Below are 16,055 nucleotides of genomic sequence, written 5' to 3' on the forward strand. Positions count from 1 at the left end.
TGGTAGGATTACAAGGTTAAAAGAAGGATGTGTGGTATGAATGTCAGAAGGGAGCCCTATTTCTCTTCCCCTTTCCCTGTCACCCCTATCTTGCTTCTCCCTTAGAACCTAGCTCTAGTGCTGTTCCAGGTCCTCCCTGCAGCACTCCCTGCCACCCACCTCCCATGCGTCATCTGCCCCATCCTTTGCTGTCTCACTTGTACTCCCAACCCTGACATCTCCACCCACTCGCAGCTGTTTCCACCCTGTCCCAGAACTACCAAGTTACAGAGAGGACAGGGAGCCAGATGTTGAAATTTGACCATTAGTACTTGGGAAGATACCCAAGCCCTTGGCGTCTCAGCTTTCCGGGCCTCTGGTGTAATGTCTGTCTCCACCATACCAGTGAACCACCATCACTGGTGGGCTGCTCTCAGAGAAACAACTGTACCATTAGTCTCTGGTGACTGTGGAGAAAAGCCCAGACTCACTTCTCTGTGACTTGCTTTCCTATCACTCTTCTTGTCTTTGGCCATGTGCTTCTTCAGGCCACTAGCTGGATATGTTCTGCTCCCCATGTTTCTTTCTTCTCTGCTCCTACCCCATTTTCCCATCACTCTCTCTCCCAGTCCCCTTGGTCAAAGGTGTCAGCTCCATTCTGGCCTCAGCTCCGGCTGTGGAGACAGAGATCCGCAGGGCAGGGGAGAAAGGCAGGGCAAGAGACCACTGGCTCAGGGCAGTAGACTCAACCCACCAGGATGATGTTCAGGTTTTATTCCTTCTTTTACTACAGTTGTTCAACAAGGCGTAGGGCAAGAAACTCATTAATGGACAAGGTGAATGTGATTTTCCCCCCTGGCACTCTGTTTAGTGGAGTACACAATACTCAAAAAGCAGTTCCTCAATTATGTAACCATAAACCGACATGCAGCATAGCCTGAAGACTCTACCTCTGCACACATCTGGACTCTCAGCTGCTCGCCACCTCCATCGCTGCCCCGTGGTCCCGGAGGTCATCCCCTTTCTCCCAGACTATTGCAGGGGCTGCATATCTAGTCCCTCTCCTTTGAAACTGTGCTTCACCTATCTCCAGGATATCTTCACCTATTCTCCTATCCCAGTAGCCAAGTGGACCTGTCTGCTTTCCTCGTGTTTTTAGGATAAAAACAAAATTTTCTGCCCAGGCCTTTTGGCCCTATATGGCTGCTGTCACCCTAGCTCTCCCATAAGATCTCCTTTCACTTCCTCTCTGCTCCATGCACTCCAGGCTCATGGCTACAAGGCAGTGAATGTGGAATTTAAATGTGGGTCTGGGTCGGTGAGACAGCTCAGCAACTAAAGCGCCTGCTTAGGCAAACTCAGGGACCGTGGATTGATTTCCAACACCACAGGGGAGGCTGAGCAGGCCAGAGTTGGGGGACATGGTGGTGCACACCTATAATCCCAGCACGGGGAGGCTGAAAACAGGAGGATCACCATGAGTCCGAGCTGTGTGGTGGTAATGTCCACAGCTCAAGGCATTCCCACCATACCAAATTCTCTGCCATTGTCATTTCTACTCTTATGGTCTTGGTCCTTTTTAATCCAAGATTAGTATAAACTGATCCCAGCCAGCTAATGGGAAGATGAAATTTTTTTTTTTTGCTATAAATTTTCATGCTGGCTGGAATATAAGGGCAGATTTTCATCCCCATGATTTTGTAAATAAAGCCAAGAGTAACACCCCAACGCTCTCTCCCAGCCTCTTGCAGGGAAGGCTCCCGAGTCCAGAATGAAAAGAAACCAGTGAAGGCCTTTGTCTTGGTCGTGTTCTGGTGCCTGAGACACAATATCTGATGCTTACAACTTCAAGGGAGAAGTTTATTTTGGCTCACATTTACAGTCCCTGCTTGACTGTCTCCAGGGCAGAAACAGCACGTCAGAAGGACACAGCAAAGGAAGGCTACTCGTGCCATGGTGGCCAGGATGCACAGAGAGCAAGAGGAGCTGGGGAGGGCACAGACCCTTTTAGGGCACACGCTTTTGCCCACCTCTCCCAGCCAGGCCCTGTCTTCAACAACAAATCAGCTCTGTGGCCCCCAGGGTTCAGGCCTTGCAGCCCCTCCTACATGAAGTCTTTGGAGGGTGTTCTCCATAACAGCCTCCATCAGATCAGCAGTAAAATCACCGTGGGAGAACACAAGAAGGGCCATTGGACCAGATAGCCGTGAGTGGGGGACCCAAGGCTTAGGATACATTCCTCCTCATGTATTAGAGTACTCCCAGGAACAATGAGAAACACAGAGGAGGGTCCAGGAGAGTTTTCTCCTGCATGGAGTTGGACATCAGATGTACTAATGCCAGAAGGGACGCAAGGCTGGACCAAGAGTGGACTTCAGGTCCTTGCTCTCTCATGTTCTAGGCTCCATGAAGCCATGAGGCTGGAGTAATGTCAAGTGGCTCCTGATTGAGTGTCTCTAGGGACACAATTCAGTCACTAGGTAGCAAAACCCCTTTCCACCGTGGGTATTAATGAGATCCAGTTGGCTCCCTTTAATCTCCCAGAAGCAACATCTAAGGACCTATGCTGACAGGTGGCTCCCAGGGATAGGCTCTAAATTGGCCTAGGGACTGCCTGGGGCATTTTCTAGAATTTATTTCATGGAGGCGGGAGGTAATAGGAATTTTAGAAAATGGGAAACAGGGACATAAGGAGGAGGAGCACACTGGGAGTAGGTTAGGCAGCTGAACAGAATAGCACCCAAGGGTGCCATAGAATTCAACAAAGCAGAAAACTTGTCACCTGTTGTGGGGACTGGGACTGATAGTATTCCTCTGGTGGCGGAATTCTTTATTTTCTTTCAGCTTTTTAGCCCTCTCCTCCTTTCCTTCCTTTCTTTTCCTTCTACCTTTCTTGGCTTTCAAGGAGAAAGTTCTATAAAGGAGCACAGAGTTGCAGATTAGTGGGTGTGGATCTCACCCATTTTATAGATGGAGGCAGCCACCTTTGCTGAGAAGAGGACTCTGCCCAGCTCCCTTCTGGCCCTGCTTCAGTCAGAGACCTCTCTCTAACCCTCTATTACCTCAGGTTCCCTATTTGCAAAATGTGGACAGGAATCCTACCCTGCAGGACAGTTTTGGGAGTAGAGGCAGCGAACCTCTAAGAGTCCAGTGTGGCTCGGCACTCAGTCACTGACTTGAAAGAAGTCTTCATGTCTGCCTTACCTCAACGCCACTCACTGGACTCTGACAGCAGCGCAAATCTTCTGGAATACAGGATTTATTTTTTAAAAAAGAAATTCAAAATTTATTTTTAGCCATTTTGGGGAAATTAAATGCATGGGGACCAATGATGACAAAGACATTTGGGGGAAGATATGAATCTAAAACAGTAAGACCTTACAGGCTGGCTTTTTCACCTTGCAGAAAGCAGAGTGTTTTTTTCCTACCACCCTCCCCCTTCTTGTCCTTACTTTATGGTGACTACTAGTCCTCCAAGAATGAAGGCTTTACTTCCTTTTGTTATTCGAGTGTGTATTTATGTGTGTTTGGGAATATTTAAATATTTTATGGTCATATTTTAATTTTTTTTTGAATAGGGAATCAAACTCAGACCTCTCGCTTGCGTGGCAGACACTGAGCAGCCAGGATGCTGAGCAATATCCTTGGCCCTGCACTTTAAATTTTGACTGGGTAGTTGAACCCCTGGCTGGTCTGAGCCAAAAGCAACAGAGAGGTTCACCTATGTCCTGGGGCTCCCTTGACTCGTTAGGTGTTGACCAACTCTCCATCTCTGTGTGTGCAACTGGGAAGGGCCCACTTTGGCAAGCACCTACGGACTGTGTTACCAGCTAGTAAGGCAGCAGTTAGAGCTGAGGTGATGAAGGATTGCTCTATTAATCCCATGTCCTCACCCTCAATCCTGAATTTCGAGGCTGTCACCAACTGTGTTTCTAATATTGGCTTCCATTCAGCTGTGTGATTCCCCAGTAAATCCTCTTCCCACCCAGAATCTCCTGCCCTTCTTAGGGGGGAGCCCTCCTTTCTCTGTGTGGTCGGCTAATTACAGAGAGCCACGGTGGTCCATCTTTGAGACCTGTCTCCAGATATCTAGAGACATAAAGTCAAATAGCAGTGGTGGAGGTGGACAAACTGCTCTTTGCCTGCATGTTAGTCAAGTAAACTATTTGTAGATTCTCTCAATCCCTAGTCATTGGACAAATGAATGTCAAGTATTACTGTCCATTCAGTGAATAAGATCAAGTCCCTCCCTCGTGGGCTTCCATTTCAAAGCAGGGAGGGAAGCTGTGCGTGGTGGCTCCAGCTTGTGACCCCAGCACTGAGGGACGCTGAGGCAGGAGGACTGCAAATTCAAGATTAGTTTGAGCAATTGAGCAATTTTCAAAATTTAAAAGGGTAAAAAGTGGAAAGTAGAAAAGATAACGTCTGTGACAAGAAGCACTTGCTCTGCACTGAGTAGCCAAAGGTTACTTTGAAGCAATCTGAACAATGAATCAGCCAGGCAGCAGGGATCATAGACACACCCTACCATCCACGAGGTAATAAAGGAGCCCAACAGCACTGAGGTTAATGCCAAGTCCCAGGCAGGGCGTGTGGTGCGTGTGTGTAATCTCAGCACTTGAGAGGCTGAGGCAGAGGATCCCATCGAGTTCAAGGCCAGCCTGAGCTACACAGCAAAACCCTGTCTCAAAAAAAAGCCTTGTAAGACACCACTGTAGATGCTTAACACATGCTAATTGCAATCTCTGGTTGGCTTGGTGGAGACTGTAATGGTTGATACACTGGGTCAACTTGAGAAGTCTAGAAGTTTAATTAAGTGACCCAGCAGGGGGCCAGCGCCCTCACTTTGTAAACAACCTGAGACTGCGCAAGAGGAGGGCATGGAGGTGGTATGAACACTACACCTACCCGAGGGGGACGCTGCATACAATATAAGAGAGGAAAGAGGTTTTTTTCCCCCCTTTTGCTCTTTTGCTTCTGCTGTCTTCTGCTCCTTTGAAGTGTTGTCCCTCTGCTATGTGCCACCCTGCCTTGGAGCCAGCGGAGTATGGACTGAAACTTCCTCAAACTGGGAGCTAAATAAACCTTTCCTTCCTTAATTTTGGGTGTCAGGTACTTTGTCTCAGTAACAAGGGAAAAGTAGCTAATACAGAGACCCATTTCTTCCCAGTCGACGGGCTGCTCTCTGCCTCTGTCCTCAGGGCCGTAGGGCAGGGTTACGGCCTCCATCAGTGGAAGAGCCTCTGAGAGGAGATGCTGTATCTTCCGTGCTCTTGTGGGAGGTCCTGTGGCTGGATTTCTTCAGCAGGGGATTTTTCTTCCTGTGGTGAAGCTACCCAAGGGTCTAAGAGACCCAGCCCGCCCCAGCCAGCTTGCTGCCCTGCCACCAGCCTGGGTGCTGCCTGTGGAGGCCTGCACTGGCCCAGGGCTGCAGGGTCAAGCCACTGGCCAGGGATGGGGTTTCAGCCTGATCTTTACCACCAGCTGTATGTGGCTAGCCTTCTGGGAGTGTAAGAAGCTGGTGCCAGGGGAGGACAGCAGATCCCAAGAAAGGAGTCATGCTGAAGGGGGGGATTGTGTCACAGGGTCTCATCCCCAGATCCTGGTTTCAGCTGGCCAGAGGGAGTGAAGAACAAGACTCATCCCATGAAGGCTTCAATTGCTACCTCAGGTCATCCAGTCACCAGTGTGGAGTTTTCTCCAGGGGTGCATCCAGGCTCAAGCACAGAGCTTGCAATTCCTTGCCCTGCCATCAGGAGCATCAGTGTGGTGGAGGAGACAGGTTCCTACTCCAATTTTTTAAATACATATTTTAAACCACTTATATTTATTTATTTATATGATACAAGGTCTTGCTACGCAGCTTGGAACTAATCTCCACCTGCGGTACTGGGGATCAAACCCAGGTCCTTGCGCTTGCCAGGCAGGAATTTAGACTGCTGAGCTATATCCCCAGCCCCTCCTACTCTAATCTTATAAATATACAATAACCAGGGGTTCTTTCTAAAACACAGATATTCTATTTCTCTGCCTGAAAACCTCCCATGGCTCCTCATTCATTCCAAAACAGATACCAAATTCCACAGAAGGGCACAAAAGACATCTTACACATTCTTGGGTGGGAAGCACACCAGGTGGGTTGGGTCTGTTGTTGAAGGGCTCATTCTGGCCAGGCCCAGGACCTGAATGTGTTTGGTACCCCTCTGCGAGTATCTTCTATTCGTGTGTTTCTTCAGGACTCCTTTACCTAAAGGAACATCTCCTTGCGGGCAGAAGGGGAAATACTACTTCCTACAATCTCCCACCTCGGAGTGGCAGATGTCAGAAAACTCCCTCAGAGGCGGAGGTGTACTATGAGCAGAGCCCTGTGCTACACTGGGGAAAGGTTTCTGGGCAAGAGATGCCTGTCCTGCTCCTTGAAAAATGCCATGGACCCACAGGAAGACAGAGTGTACCTCAAAGGACGGGCTTGAGACACAACGCAGAGGTGAATCGAAGCAGTCCCAAGACTGGTGGGGTAATTAACATCCAGCCAAGAGGAGGATGAAGGGGGAGAGGGGCAGAGGCCAGCCTGCCCAACTGGAGGGAAGAAGCCAGGAGGCCAGGAGTGGAGGCTGTTGGTGGAATGGAAAGGCTTCAAATGCTATGAACAGATTAGATCTGCGTGGGCAGGAGAGGGTGGAGGAAAGATCCTACTCTAAACCCAGCCCCATGATATCTGTTTCTAATATAGAAACCTGAGTCAGTCTGGCGTGCTAGGGCAGCTGGAGGCCAGTTCCAGGACTAGGGGCTCCTAGTCTGCTTCAGGGCATCCTTTAGATTCTCCTGGTTCCTCCAGACTGCCTCAGTGCTACTCACCCAGCACCCCTACCTCCTCCCAGACTGGGCTTTCCTACCTTGGTATCTTGAAATTGCTCAGGGCTGTGATTTAGGGTGTGTCTAGGCCAGGCCCTTCTGCTCCTGCCAGCACAGAATCTCTGTGGAGAGGCTGTGCCATGAGAGTCGGAGAAGCAGCCGTGGCAGCGTCGTGGTGGTCAGGGGCTCACAGCACGGCTACCACAAGGCCACGGTACAGTTCTCGTACCACCTTCTTCCTGCACGCCTGGTTTTGCAAACCAAGGCTGTGGCACTGACTCTGGGTCCTGGACAGGTAAGAAGGCCTCCTCAGGGTCTGATGAGGAGCCCCTCCTGGGGCCGGGGATGCTGAACTCCTAGAAAGGCCCTAATATCATCTCCAGATGACCTATCCACACAGTCACAGGAAAACTGCCAATAGGAATGAAGGAAGAAACTCAGCTTGAACCTTTAGCTGCACAGTGTCCATTGCCCTACCAGGCCACTGGCAGGGACCTAGATAAACCCTGTATAAATCTGGTACTAACCTGTGAACAGTGTGGTTACATTGCAAAACATTTTGTTTCTATAAATTTAAACTGTTAAGTGAATACAGGTAAATATTCAAAATATACTATCCAATTTTCAGCCTGTTTTATCCTGTCTTCTTTTATAAAAAGTACCAGAAGGAAGCAGCCCAAGTTAAAAGAGGCCATGTTCCTTTCAGCTTTTGATAGTTTCTGGTAGATATATTTTTTAATCTTTTATTTATTTATTTGAGATGCTATGCATCTCAGACTCATAGTGATCCTCCTGTCTCAGCCTTCCTAACCCTGGGATTACAGGCATGCACCACCACACTGGGGTTTGGTGGCCGGCACAGCGTGCCCAGGATTCCGGGGCTGACATGGCATGAGATACCAGGGATTGAACCTGGGTCTCTGCATTTCCCAGGCAGGCACTTAGACCACTGAGCTATCTTCCCAGCTCCTCTGGTAGATACTTTTTGAAGATCAGGTTCATAATCAAAGGACTAGATCCATACAGTACACAAAATGGCACTATTTTCTAAGATTCTGAGTATCTGAGCCAGGAGGCACGAGTATAGTAGAATCTAAGTGCTCTGCTCACACCCTGACCAGGGCTTCTACTAGCTAGGGGACAGCGGAGGTGTTATTTAATCTCATGTCACCTCCGCTGCCTTCTCTGTAGAAATGAAGGCCGTGAGCTTCTGCTTCATCGGATGTTGTGTGGGATGGAGGAGAATGTCGCACAGTCGCTGGGTTCATGGTGGTCACTGCACGGGAAAAGGCAGGTGCGCTTGTGCAGAGACCAAATACACACAAATTCCACCGTCACGAATAGAGTAGGTTTGCACCTTGTGTCGAAGGAGAAGACCACTCGCCTGGCTTAATGGAGACCTCAGGGGTCTGGAGAGATTTGGCATTGTGGGGAGGCAGATCTGGCCGCTTACCACACCACTGTGTGCCCTCTGGCAGGTCATTGTCACTCCATGCCCCCCTTGGAAGACGAGGGAGCTGCGGTAGGTCCACAGAACACTAGTCCTTAAGAGTGCAGCCTTAGCATGGCACAGGAGCGCTCGGGTCCTTACCCTGGCTCTGTCACTCACCAGCTGTGTAACTTTGCTTCAGTTATATAATCTTTGTCTTGGTTTCCCCTTCTGGGAAAGTAGACTCTAACTGCTCTGCTCACCATTAGTGGAGCTACTAATCCATTGTACCTTACAGATTTGTTGTGAGACGTTAAATGAGTTAATAGCTCTCAAGAATGCAGCAAGAGCTCTTGGAAGGTCAAGTACTGTCATCTTACGGCTGTTGCTACATGTCCTCAGAGGTCCTGCCCAACTCTAGTCTTCTGGAAGAATATGTTCTACTCCAGTAAATGAGCCTGTGGTGGCCTCACTCCTTCAGCCTCTACTCTGGCACAGTCCCAATTACCAGTCCCCTTTTGTAGTCCTTGGGCCAGCTGTGCCCCCGGGGCAGGCCTTTTCAGATTAGAGGATCAGATTCTGACTCAAGTTTCTCACTGGCTGAAAGATGCTTTGCAAGTATGAAATTGCCCTTGAGGTCTCCAAGGACATCACTCCTCTGAGACCACATAAGACTCATTACCTTGCAAGTGGGTTGAGAAAGACATGAGCTGATGCTGACCACAGGCTGAGCTAGAGACAGGGAGGCATGCTGGCCAGGGAGGTAGCTGGGAAAGGAGGCAGCATGGGTGGTTCTAAAGAGCAGGGAGACCAGAAGGCAGTCCAGACCAATGGCTCAAGGAAGACAGGAGCAAACACAGGTAAGTGTTGTCTGCCCCCACCAGCCCGCACAGCTCCCTCTTCCTGAGTGAGAACTGCGGTTAGGTAGAATCCCTAGGGGAAGAAACGAGCCCAAATCCTTGAAGCCATTTCCATAGTCAGTAGTTGATTTTGTATCTTTTGCAAGAGTCCATCTACATCAGGGCATGTGCACGTCCTTGCACTCACATGTCTGTGTGTGTGTGTGTGTGTGTTTGTGTAAGAGTGTGCATGTGTGCATGTTTGCTTAGAATCACACTTTCCTAATCCACCTCCCCAGGCCCTAGTTGGGCCAAGAGAGGATACTATTCCATGGAGAGTGTGCTTGTTGGCTTTGGGGCAGGGCCATTTTTATATCATGACATAGAGGCTGTGGCAGTGTTTCTCTTGACTCACACAGAATTCTTACTTTTAAGTCTATAGGACCCACTCCACAAGTCCCAGGACTACAGGATGTTTGTATTGGCCAGGACTTCAAAGACCTTGTCATTTATTCCGTGACACAGGGACCAAGAGAGCCCCAAGGGAAGACCCTACTGGGGCCAGAGCCTCTTGCTATCTGCCATATAATGAATTCCCCTCTTGCAAGGACAGGAAAGGTTTACTAGATTGTAATTTTATCCTTACCCAAAGTCTCCACACCCTTTCTATAAGGAATCATGGGAAGTAAACGATACATACAAACCCTTTGCCCAGAGCTGTTTTGACATTAATATTACAACAACTAATGAAAGCAAAGTCTTACTTTTATTTCTCAAAGGAAAAGTCTAATAGGAGATGTGACTGGCTAAAAATTGGACAATAGGGAAGATTACTGGAAGAGTCACAACACCTGGCTTTTTGGCTTGAACGGTGGCCAGGAAAGTCGTAGGGGGAGCTGGGCTCCAGAGTGGCCACCTGCTGTCACCCCTTTCTACTGACTGCCAATCACAGACAGCACACCTGGTGCCTGGGACAGGACCTTTAGTACAACTGAAAATTCTCACCTTCACATGGATGCAGGCTAGGTAGGCACAGCCCTGTATCACTAAACACCAGCCTTAATAGAGGGTAAGGAGTGGGTGGAAGATATTTGACTATCTCAATTCCTTGGAGTCCTGAAGTTTTCATCTTTTCTCAATGACAGGGATCCAAGTGTGACACAGCACAGGAGAGGCAACCCTAATGTGGTGACGTCTTAGGACTCATGGGCCTGCTGGTCACCTCCAGGACTCAGGGAAGAGCCCATCAGCTCCTGGGAGTACAGTGGAGGAGCCTGATATGCTGAAGGACTCCATGTTGTGCCGTGTTTGCAGCCTTCCTCTTCCCTTCTTGGATAATGCAAGAGATGGTGTCAGCAGGAACCCTGGAGGCCAGGGCCCTGCAAAACAAAAACACCTTAAGGTTATTAGGCTGCTTTCTTGAAGGCCACACTCTTACCTCTCCACTGTCCTATAAGTTCTTCTCCTCCCTGCAGTCAGGCTGAACTTGTAAGGAATACACATTGGATCCTGTCATGGCTTCAGCTCAAAGCAAGCACAATAACACAAGAAGAGAAGTCGGAACATTCCAGTGGCTTCCAAAGCCTTCCTGTCCAGACTCACCTGGTGCTGCTCTTCCCCTAGCTCCCCAACATACAGCTTCCTGACCTCTGCTCCTCCTGAGCCTTCAGCACAGTTTCTACTTGACTAGTTAACATCTGTCTGCCCCATTGGACAGTACGCTTCCTGAGGGGAGGGTCCTGTGGTTGTGTTCCCAGGGCCTGAAACACACAGGGGGCATGCATAGATACAAGTTATACAAGGAGTCAGCCCTCCCTTCTCAGAGCTCATTCAGAAGGAGCTCCTGTACAATTGGTGTGGTTCTCATGAGTCTGTAGAAATACTCAGCATACTTCCATGGAAGGAAACATTAGTACCGTTTCCACATTTTTCTTCTATTTCACCTTGTCCTTCTTTTGAGATGAGATCTAAATTGTCCAGGCTGGCCTTGAACTCCTGGGATCAACTGATCCTCTTGTCTCAGCTGCCTAAGTAGCTGGGACTATAGGCACACATGGACATGCCCAGCTTTTCATCTGAACTCTTGATCAGCCCTTGCTTACTGGGGGCAAAAAACCAAATCTTTGTTCTAAGGGAGAGAGCAGGTATTGCTTCCAAACAAAGCCAGGTGACTTTACTGCCTAGCTCCTGCAACTCTTCCTCTCTCTGCTTCAGAAGATTTGTGGCCATGACCCTGCTTCCAATTTCTACCTTCCATTCATGCATCCTCAAACCCCCTTTCTTTTTTTCTTAGCTATCTTGTTTTTTTAAAAATTAACTTTATTGAGAAACAAATAACCTTGAGACAGTTTTAAAACAGGTTAGTAGGATAGTTTCAATAATTAATACAGTGCATATTGTTGTCTTCATAGTGGTTATTCATAGTAAAAGATGCAGACATGATATCCTGTCCAAACACTATTAATACGAATCTTTTTTCTCATTGAGTTAAGAGAAAGCAGCTGTAAAAATATGGGATGCTTCACAAATTTGCATGTCATCCTTGCTCAGGGGCCATGCTAATCTTCTCTGTATCGTTCCAATTTTAGTATATGTGCTGCCGAAGCGAGCACCAAACCCCCTTTCATTTGCCCTCATAACTTCTGTCCCCAGCCCACCTGCAAGTCACCCTTCCTATACTGTACTTTAAAAACCTCAGAGCATGCTCACCTTTCCCAAGTCTCCCGCTCTGTGGTTCCCACTGTGCCTCCCTTCCCTGCCACTCTCAGGCAGAGTCTTTGGCCCCACACTGTCCTGGGTCTCTGGCTATGTGCTATCATATTGAGGTATGATTCTCCAAAAGAGAGAGGCCTTAAATATGTGTGTGACTTATGGCTGAAAGTTCTCAAGGGAAGGATGAATGTAGCTGAAAATTTAGGGCTTTGGATGATGAAATTGCCCCTGCTAAGAGCCATCACTGAAAGGAGGCATCAGAGAGCACACTTACACTCAGCCGATCTGGCTAAGGGTTAAAAGCTTTGCAAAATGAGGAGCTGGATAGGCAGATGTCACCAGACCCTTCTGTCTCTGACCTCCTTCAAGGCTAGTGTTAGCCCTGGGGGGCCCTGGCCTGCCAAGCCTGGGTGAAGGAGGAGGGAGGCAGGGTGAGTGGGAGGGGCGGAGGAGCCGAGGCGCCTGTGTTGACCTACATCTGCTCCAGCTCTGCCTGGCCACCACCAGACGGTTCAGAGCGTCTGGCAGAGTGCAGCAGCTGGACACGAGGAGGAGGGGGTGGACAGGAAGCTACTGTGTATCCAGGTAAGTGGGCCCTGCACATCTGGCTGCTTACCCAGGCCCGGAAGGGCAGAGATGGACACTGACCTGTTCTCTAACTTTCCTGTTCATGGAAAAGACAGGCAAGGGGCATAAGGTCACACCTGGAACATTCTCTGGCTGGCTGGTCACACACTGGGGGGTACATCAGCATTTCTCATAGATAACTCTGCAGGATATTTGGAGAAGATAATTCGGGTGAATCCTGTTTGGGTGATTCTTCCCTGGCTCTAATTTTGGGTACTAATTGGTTCAGAGCGACTTGACAACCAGATTAAAAATTCCACTAGCAGTCCAGAATAAGAACCTCAGAACTGGGACTTGTAATAGCTTAATTAATAACTCGATTAGAGCAGTTCTGAGAAACTCCATTCATTCTTTGTACCAGTTGAAAAGTTGAAGGTAACAGGGACCTGAATTCCCAGGACAGAGCAGCAGTTAGAGCTGACGATGAGAGAGCCAAGCCATGGGTCCAGGGGACATAGCCCAGGGCTGTAACCTGGGGCCTAGGCTGAAAGATGTGCGGCACTGAGCTAAAGGGAGGCCACAAGCTACTGTGTTTGCTGTAATGAAATAGGATTCTTCTCAAATGTGTGGGTAAATCATAGAGGAAAAAATTTATTTTCTTTCCTGTCCCCTCCAATTGAGCCTATGTCCTTTCAGTCTCCAACCAGACAGACCTATTACTCATTGTCATTGACCTGGTACTCAACCTAGCATATTCCTTTTTTTGGGGGGGGGATTTTAGGGAAGGGTCTACAGGGCGTTCAGGGTCTCACTACTAGATCGAACTCACAGTGATCCACCTATTTACAACCTCCCAAGAGCTGGGATTACAGGTGTGCACCACCACGCCCAGTCTCAATTGCCTCCTCAGTGTGCCCCAGGGGCGGGGTCAGCATGGCAGTCCCGGGGATCGAACCCTGGACCCCTGCACCTGCTTGCAGGTGCTTTAATCCACTGAGCTATTTGGCCGGCCCTAACCTAGCATATTCCTGAAAAATGTAGAAACTGTGAGGGTGAGCTAGCTTCCCATCAGACCCTGAGCTCCACCTCTGCTTTTCTGGCTACTCAACTTGACCTGTAGGCAGAAAGCTAAGGAGGAGGGCTGGCATTCACGTTATATTTCTCATGTGACAAGCAGCCTAGGCATCAGCTGATCACAAGCCGGGGGTGATGAGGAGAAGAGAGTAACTAAGACGGCTGTGTTGAACTCAAGCTACTTCAGGGTGGGGGACATTGCTGTCTTGACAGGGTGGAATGGAGACCTTGGTGTCTCTCCCCAAAGGGTAGCCCATGGGGCCTCCTCATGAGCAGCTGCCCTCTTTTCCTATCCTTTTTCATGACTCCTTTCAGCACAGCGGCTACGGCACATGGTGCCCATGACTGCTCCAGAAAGTGTCTGGCACACCATGGCATTCTAGCATGCTGAGGGCCAGTGGTCAGGCTGCAGAGGGGGCACACTGGGTCCAGAAATAGCAGGGGGTGGGAATTTGTGAAATGGAGGTGTATCAGTTGGAGGGAGGAATTGTCTGCAATTCTATATGGGCAGGTGGGCTCTTTGGGCAGGAACTAGTCTTCTAAACGGAAATGCTTGGCCATGGGCCAACCACACAGGAAGTGAAGTTTCTGGAGAGTTCGTTCAAACTTCTCTCAACTCAGTGACAGCTCACATCTTGCCCCAGAGCCAACTCCTGGCCTCTCCTGTGTGGGACTCCCTGTTGGCCATAACAGATGGATGTGATTGAGAGGAAAGCAGAGGTGACAATAGTTGTAGTGGTGGTGGTGGTTGGGCGAAGCTGAGAAATGCGCTTGTTCCCCTGACACTATAATTCACTGCCTCAGAGGGGAGCAGGTGGATTTATGGTGATTCCATTGGCCTGGGCATAGAAGAGTTCATGAGCGGCCAAGTCAGGGACTCTTCTTCTCCACAGACCTTGAGACCTGAAAGATTCCAGATGATTTGAGGGGAGAAGGGAGAGGGCTGCCAGACTGCAGTAAATCTCAGAGCTGGGGAGGAGTCAGGAGGCTGAAGAATTTCCTTGGCGGATTCACACTGTAAAGCTAATAGGTCAGTAAGCAGTTGGAGGAACCCTAAATGAGCTTTGGAAAAGCTGCAACTCACTCTCATGGGGTCATGTGCCCAGGTCCCTCCAGAAGGTCAGGTAGAGAGCCTCAGCACTGTGGTTTCCTGTACCTGGGAAAGGTAAGTTGGGCAGCCATCTGCCCCTGCCCTGTCTCTGGGGAGCTGGTGGGCTGGAGCCAGGGAACTGCAGGAAAATGATAGTGTCCACTTGGGGTTTGGCAAGCTCTGGAGCAGCAGCTTTTCACAGCGTGTCCCTCTAAGGTGCTGGCCAGTGCACTGAAGGTGTGGGAGGGGTGGACAAGACCTGACTGGACCTTTCCTAAGCAACTTGTCTCCCGTCCTCAGGAGATCAATTTCAGCCTTCTGAAGAGCCAAAGAGGGACAGAACGATGGCGGGTGAGAGGAAAACTGATGATCCCTCCAGTTCCAGCCCATGGCTTTCCTGGTCAGGTGGAGAGGAATAAAAGGCAGAACCCACCCACATATTTGCTTTTTTCAGTTTTGACTTTGTGTTTTGCCTTGCTTTCCTACATAAGGGATGCAGGGCTTCCATGTGGGCTCCTACTTCCTGGGAAGGAGCCATTTCTCACTCGCTTTCCAGCTTTCCCCTAGTGACACAGGAGGGTTTTCTCAGGGCACTCTTTGCCATTTCCTGGGGCTCCACTTACACTATCAGATTCCCACTGAAAAGTTAAAAAGTAGTATTCTGAGGCAGGAGGGAGGCTGGACAACCTGCCCCAACAATGGGAGAGGGAAGGGGCTTTGCTCTTTGCTCCTTGCTCCTGTGGGTGGTACTCCATTGTGCTAAAGGGCATCCTAGAGAGGGCAGGGCAACCTCCCTCTCTCTTGCTTCCTCCAGGGAAGCCTGTGAAGAAGTCCTCCCTTCCGGGTGTGAGCATCCGGCAGCTGGTGGAGGAGATTCCTGAAGGCTGCAGCACGCCGGACTTTGAGCAGAAGCCCGTCACCTTGGCTTTGCAGGAGGGTGAGCCCCGTGGACTCTGCTGAGGGAAGGCACCTTCCCTGTTCTGCCTTCCAGCACACGCAGAGGAGAGACCTGGGGAACACCGTCCTGGGCGACCCATCCCCACATCCATCACCAGGCTGTATTTCATCTCCCTTGTATGCTTGAAGGGTGTCTGCCTCCCTGGATCCCAGTGAGGGACAAGGAACCTGGGAGAATATTGTGCAAAGGGCATGTAAGAAATATTAGGCCAGGGACTGGTGAGACAGCTCAGTGAACTAAGCGCCTGCTTTGGCAAGTGCAGGAACCAGGATTTGATCCCTGATCCTCAGTCCTGCATGCTGCACTGACCTTGCTCCTGGGTGCACTGAGCCTGTAACCGAGTCTGGGCGTGGTAGCGCATGCCTGTAATCCCAGTGCTGGGGAGGCTGAAAACAGGAGGATCACTATGAGTCCAAGTTGTGTAGTGAGACCCTGTACCAAATACATTTTTAAAAAATTATGTAAGGATGGGGAAATGTTAAACTAGGAGATGTAGTAGTGTTTCCTAGCCCTCCCTTCACCTGCCTGCCTCAAAGCCATTGCTGCAAAGAG

At 49.6% G+C, this 16,055-nt stretch overlaps 1 protein-coding gene and 1 non-coding gene across 2 annotated transcripts in view; one reads left to right on the forward strand and one right to left on the reverse strand.

The window, feature by feature from the left end:
• Positions 1-11,607: 11,607 nt before the first annotated feature.
• On the reverse strand, positions 11,608-11,714 carry LOC111814811. Its single transcript, XR_002819696.1, has one exon. It is a non-coding gene; the product is annotated as a U6 spliceosomal RNA (small nuclear RNA).
• Positions 11,715-12,312: 598 nt separating this feature from the next.
• The window catches only part of Igfn1 (immunoglobulin-like and fibronectin type III domain containing 1), a 30,136-nt gene continuing 26,393 nt past the window's right edge, over positions 12,313-16,055 (forward strand). The window contains exons 1-4 of the mRNA XM_023707868.1: positions 12,313-12,399; positions 14,349-14,485; positions 14,846-14,896; positions 15,360-15,482. Of these exons, the coding sequence (XP_023563636.1) occupies positions 14,890-14,896; positions 15,360-15,482 (130 nt within the window). The 5' untranslated portion in view covers positions 12,313-12,399; positions 14,349-14,485; positions 14,846-14,889. The remainder of the gene's footprint in view (positions 12,400-14,348; positions 14,486-14,845; positions 14,897-15,359; positions 15,483-16,055) is intronic.

The sequence above is a fragment of the Octodon degus genome, unplaced genomic scaffold (genome assembly GCF_000260255.1).
Source record: "Octodon degus isolate 3935 unplaced genomic scaffold, OctDeg1.0 scaffold00009, whole genome shotgun sequence".
Taxonomy (NCBI): Eukaryota; Metazoa; Chordata; class Mammalia; order Rodentia; family Octodontidae; genus Octodon; species Octodon degus.